The 5965-nt window shown below is 66.2% G+C and overlaps 1 protein-coding gene across 1 annotated transcript in view; it reads left to right on the top strand.

The window, feature by feature from the left end:
* KCNQ2 (potassium voltage-gated channel subfamily Q member 2) overlaps positions 1 to 5965 on the top strand; it is a 63495-nt gene that overhangs the window by 36375 nt on the left and 21155 nt on the right. Inside the window, exons 12-14 of the mRNA XM_023519902.1 lie at positions 3204 to 3427; positions 4008 to 4116; positions 4497 to 4628. Coding sequence (XP_023375670.1) covers positions 3204 to 3427; positions 4008 to 4116; positions 4497 to 4628 — 465 coding nt within the window. The remainder of the gene's footprint in view (positions 1 to 3203; positions 3428 to 4007; positions 4117 to 4496; positions 4629 to 5965) is intronic.

The raw sequence follows: 5965 nt of genomic DNA, 5'->3' as shown, positions 1-5965 counted from the left end.
GAGAGGGCCTGTGTGGATGCTGCCCCGGACACTCTAGGTACCGTGCACGCGTCGCACGGTCGGCCATGGCTGCACGGCTCCCCGCTCCCAGCTGCTTGGCAGAGGTCCTGGAGGAGCTGGGAGGCCGCCCCCAGGCCCCGATTCTGATTGGCAGCTCGGCCTGTGGGGCCCTCACGGGGAGCACTAGGCTCCCCCTGAGTCCAGTGCCCTCTCCTCCCCCGCCCAGGGATGCCCTGCTCCAAGGCCTCTGAGACCCAGCACGGGTGCTGGCCCCCGGGGTCCCCGACCGCCCTGCGAGCCTCTGCCCCAGCCTCAGTCCAGCCCCTCTGCCACGCCTCTGAGCTGAGGACGGCCGCCCTGACCCACCTCGCCCTCCCTCGGAGGCAGCTCGTCCTGTGTGTGCTGGGCTCCCCGCAGCCCTCACACGGCACACGGCAGACTCGCCAGAAAGCCAGGGGGCACGGCTCCCCTGCCCCGAGCGGGCCTGGTTTAGGACAGACTGGAAACGGTGTGGCGAGGCCACCCCCCCCCCTTGCACCCGGACCCCTTGGCTGACCGTTCCCCTCTCTGTCCACTGTCTGCTGTCGGGGGTGTGGAAGCACCGTCCTCCTGCTTGCTCTGGGTGCTCCCTCCTGCCTGCCCCCCGCCCTGACCGGCGCTGCAGCCAGTGGGCAGCTGCCCCTCTGTCGCGTGCATGCGGTCGGCGCTGGCCCTGGCAGCAGCGGTGCCGAGCACAGGCATCAGCAGGGCTGCGCAGCGGGGCTGGGAGCTCAGGCAGCGGCATGCACGTACGTCTGCATCTGTGCATGCTGAGTCCTGCACCTGGAGAGGGGCTCGGGGGGCCCCCCACCTGTCCATGCCCCTGTGCGTTCACGGACGTGGGTGCCTGTGGGGGAAGCTTGCAGCCCCGAGCGGGGCGATCCGGATGCGGCAGAGGCTGTCCTGCTTGTCCAGAGCTGGGCCCACGGTGCTCCTGGCTGCAGGGTCGGAAGCTGTGGTCGGGTTGCTTGGGGACCAAAGGGCCGAGGCCAGGCCATGCTCCGTCTTGCTGTGCACAAGTCTCACGAATGTCACTCCATCCTCGCTCTTCCTGGGCATCCGCGGTCCAGCCGTGGCCGGGCGGTTCTCCGTGGATGCCGGCTCCCACCCCGCCGAGCTGGGCCCCAGCCGTGCAGACTGGGGTGTGGCCTACCCCAGCCGGGGCCTCCCCCTTGCTTCACCCCAGCAGGCCCCACATACTTAGAGTTCTGCCCTGCGGGGTCGGGGCAGGCGGGGAAGGAGGGCTGGACCTCGGCTTTCTTCCCCTCACCCCGTGTAAGTGCCGACGTGCAGTGCCTCGAAGGCACCCTGTCACACAGAGGGTGTCTGGCCGTGGCTCCTTCCCGGCAGGTGGCCCGAGCCCTCTCCCACGTGTTTGCGTCTGTCCTTAGCTCATGAGGCAAGGCGAGGCGAGGTGGAGGAGGGGCCTCGTTCCACATTGCAGGACCACCGGCCGTTTGGGTACCTAGAGTTGGGATAGGCCTGGGGTGGCTGGAGGGCCAGGTGTCCACACTGTGGCATCCCTTGGCAGGGAGCCCCTGCCTGGGCTGAGCAGGGGCATGGCGGGGCTGGGCCTGGCCAGGGAAGGCTCCTCCCTGACGGTCAGTCCTTGCGGGCAGCAGCCCCCTGGGCCTTGTGTGCTGCATGGGGCAGCAGGAGCGTCCAGAGGGCCCAGTTCGCTTGCTGGGCGGGGCCATCGCGTCTCGCGGTCTCCCTGAGCAGCCGGCAGTCTCTGTTAGCACAGGCGTGAAGGAGCGGTCATCGGTAAGGAGGCCACAGGGAGTGCGGCTTCGGCCGTGCCTTGGTCCCTACCTGCCCGTCACGCCTCGTGCTGGTTGTGGGGGCTGCGGGCTCGGGGCTGGTGTCCTGAGAAACTGCTGCCCGCCCTGTGTCATGGGACACAGGAAGCCTGGGTACCACGCTGGGGCCACCTGCCCGAGGGGCTTTCCTCCCCGCCCTGCCGAGAACCCCGAAGTGTCACAGATGGTCGCAGCTGCCCAGGGGCGGGCGGGGCGCCGACCAGGGCCGTGGTGTCTAGGCGAGGCGGCCGGGGCGGCGGGTTGCTGTCCCCCGTGGTCGTCGTCCGCAGCGTCCGATGGGCGTCTCTCAGCTGCGGGTCTCGTTTGGGGCCGATGGAGGCGGCTGAACTGAGGGCCGGGGTGGGGCCGGTGCTCTCTGAGGGGTTAGCGGCCTCCGGGGCCTCTGGGCAGGTTTGTCACAGGCCCCAGGGGCAGCGAGGGGCCCTGCTGAGGCCACCCTGGGGGAGTCGACTGGGCGTGAGCGGGTGGCCGACACTGCCCAGCGGAGGAAGCGAGTGGCTGCCGGGCCCCTGGGCCAGACGCTGCCTCCGACCATGGCCACCACCTGTCTCCTGGCTGCTGCCTGGAGAGTCAGACCCATCTCCATGGTTACCGAGAGATGGGTACGGGGAGGCCTGAGGACCTCACACCCTCTCCCTGTGGCCTGCCAGGGCTTGGGACAGCAGGCCTGTCAGTGGCTAGGTGGCTGGTGGTGCAGGCACATCTACTCCGCCCCTCTGGGAGGGGGACGTTTGGTCCTTGGACGCGTCCTGGGGGTGGGTGTGGAGCCTGGGCGGGGGGCGGGGGGGCGCTTGCCTTCCATGATCTGCTCTCCTGCCCCTGGGGCACGGCGGGAGGCCAGGGCCCAGCTGCAGACCTCCCCCTCCTGCCTCTGGGTGGTTACGGGGTGTGGGAGGCAGCCAGAGGAAGCCAGGGAGGCCTGGTCCACAAAGCTGCCTGTGGAGAAGCCGCAGCCTCTGGGCACTTTGGGACCCGTCTGCCGTGGGTGTCGCCACGGAGAGGGAGGCCCGGCAGGACAGTGGAGAGGCCTGGCCCCTTCGTGTGCAGCCAAAAGCGACTTAAGGGTCCACTGACCACCTCCTGGCCAGGCTGGGCTCCAGCGTGCACCTGGGAGCCTGTGGTGGAGCTGACCACCCACTGCGCCCCACGCTCCTGCCCCACGACCTCCGATCTCCCACGGCAGCCGCCCCTCAGCCCGTTTCTCTGGGGCTGGGTCGCTCTCTGTCTCGTGGGCTGGCGTTGGCCGACAGCAGGTGCTGGGTGCCAGGGTTCTGTCCAGAGTGACTTCTCCTGCTGTCTCTCTGTGTGTGTCCGTCCGCCTGTCCGTCCGCCCCATGGGAGCAGTCAGAAGGTCAGTTTGAAAGACCGTGTCTTCTCCAGCCCCCGCGGCGCGGCTGCCAAGGGGAAGGGGTCCCCCCAGGCCCAGCCTGTCCGGCGGTCACCCAGTGCCGACCAGAGCCTGGAGGACAGCCCTAGCAAGGTGCCCAAGAGCTGGAGCTTCGGGGACCGCAGCCGTGCTCGGCAGGCCTTCCGCGCCAAGGGCGCCGCGTCCCGGCAGAACTCGGAAGGTGGGTGGCCCATCGCCCCCTGCGGCCTGACCCCCGGGGCACGGCCCAGGACACGGCGCCCCCGGTCTTTGTCACACCGCACAGCATCAGCAGCCCGGCAGGGAGGGGTCCAGGGCATCGGGCGCGTTCTGGCGCCGTGTGGTGCCACCTCTGCCTCATCCCAGGACAGTCCAGCCCCCTCCTCGCTGGCAGTCACCCGCAGGCCCCCGTCCGTATCTGGACACGGGCCACAGTTGGCCATACGGTGTCCATCCTTCCACGTCTGGCTTCGTTCACTGAGCCTTTTCTGGGCTCGACCATGTGGCAGAGGCCGTAGGTCAGAGCCCATTCCCGTTTGTGGCAGAGGGTATCATCATTCCTTGGTGTGGACACGTCCCAGCCCAGGGACCAGTCCACATCTGTCCACTCACAGGGACACTCGTTAACCCTCCAGTGTGTCCCCAGGGCCACGGCCGGGGAGCTGGCTGAGAAAGGACGGGGTGGATTCTGGAGCGTTGGGGTGGCTGGGGTTTCCTGACACCATAGAGCCAGAGGGCCAGTCCCCTCCGTCCCCTCACGAGCTGCCTCCCCTTCCACCCAGAAGCAAGTCTCCCTGGGGAGGATGTCGTGGACGACAACAAGAGCTGTAACTGCGAGTTTGTGACTGAGGACCTGACCCCCGGCCTCAAAGTCAGCATCCGGGCTGTGTGGTGAGTGGCCAGGGCGTCTAGCTGCCCCCACAGGCCCAGCAAGGGCGGCGTCCACGCTGTCCCTCGGACCTTGTCTCGGCAGGGCTGGTGTGAGGACTGACAACCCTTCGGTCTCGGCTCCTTGTGGCTCACAAGGCGCCTCGTGTCACAGTGGTCACTGAATGGCCAGGAGCCCCCCACGTGGGGGCTCCCGGCAGATGAGGGTCTGAGAGTGGCCAGTGCATGTGGCGGGTGGGTGGCCCCGAAAGCGGGGACGAGTTGTCCAGGGGACATTCCCAGAGACTCTCGAAGGGCCCTGGGCAGGCGGACGCTGGGGCCAGCTTGCTTGGAGTAGCCATGGTGGCCTCTGCCTGGGGCTCATGGCCCCCTGTCCCCTCCAGTGTCATGAGGTTCCTGGTGTCCAAGCGGAAGTTCAAGGAGAGCCTGCGACCTTACGACGTGATGGATGTCATCGAGCAGTACTCGGCCGGCCACCTGGACATGCTGTCCCGCATTAAAAACCTGCAGTCAAGGCAAGAGCCCTCCACCCCCGGCCCCCGGCCCCTGGGCCCAGCTGGTGGGGCCCGAGTCAGGCAGAGGGGTGCAGTGAGGGGCTCGCATGCTCCCCGCCAGGTGGGGCAGTGGACAGGGCTGGGGGGCACGGCGGCCAGCCCGGCCACCTCACCGCCCCAGGTGACTTTCTGCTGTTTGTTTTAATGTCTCTGCTGTGTCTCTCTTCTCCAGTCTCGACTACGATGCGAAAGTGTGTGCGTGTGTCCGTGCATCACACACGTCTGCGTGCACGTGCGTGTGTCCGTGCATCACACACATCTGCGTGCACGTGCGTGTGTCCGTGCATCACACACGTCTGCGTGCACGTGCGTGTGTCCGTGCATCACACACGTCTGCGTGCACGTGCGTGTGTCTGTGCATCACACGTCTCCGTGCACATGCGTGTATCTGCATCACACGCATATCTGTGTCATGTGTGTGTCTGTGCATCACATACGTCTGTGTGCACATGTGTGTGTCTGTGCACGCATATAGTCTATGTGCTCATTTGTGTGCACCTACACAAATCTGTGTGCTCATGTATGTCTGTGCTCCCAACACATCTGTGTGCTCATGTGTGTGCACCTACACATGTCTGCGTGCTCATGGGTGTCTATGCATCCACACAGTGCACGTGTGCACACACACATGAAAGCACACACGTGTGAGGGCGCTGCACAGTACTCTGCACATATGCACTGTTGCATACAGGCGTGCACACACGTGTACACGTGTGCGTATGCGCATGTATCTGCGTGCTGGGGCATGTGTGCACATGTCACACGTGTATGCGTGCACATGTGCACGTGTGTGTGTCGGAAGCAGAGTAGTTCCGTTGGGAGGTGAGGCTGCGGGTGCTCATGGGCCCACATGGTGGCAGCGATGCCCCTTGGTGCCTTCTTCCTGGGTGAGGACAGCCACCCTACCTCGTGTGGGCTGCCTGCTTCTTGGGCAGGAGGCAGAGCTGAGACGTGTGTCTGAGGCATGGCAACAGTAGGGTGCACACCATGTGTCCAGCCCCACGTGTTAAGGACTGGCTTGCTCACCCCCGGAGTCACCTGCACACATGTGATACAGACATGAGCAAGGGCCCAGGCCACACATAAGTACAGCCATGAACAGGTATATACACACATGCACACAGACCCATGTCCAACCCATGTGCACATGCGCCCACACACGTGTACCCTGTACCCCCCCCCGAGTGCGCGTGTGCTCAGAGGCACGGCCTGTGCACAGGTGTGCCTGCAGCCGGCGAGGAGGCAGATGGCAGCTGTCATGGTCTTTCCTGAAGCAGCCAAGTGCTCCTGCCAGTCAG

Source organism: Pteropus vampyrus, unplaced genomic scaffold (assembly GCF_000151845.1).
Source record: "Pteropus vampyrus isolate Shadow unplaced genomic scaffold, Pvam_2.0 Scaffold239, whole genome shotgun sequence".
Classification (NCBI taxonomy): Eukaryota; Metazoa; Chordata; class Mammalia; order Chiroptera; family Pteropodidae; genus Pteropus; species Pteropus vampyrus.
This window is presented reverse-complemented; position numbering and strand designations above follow the sequence as displayed.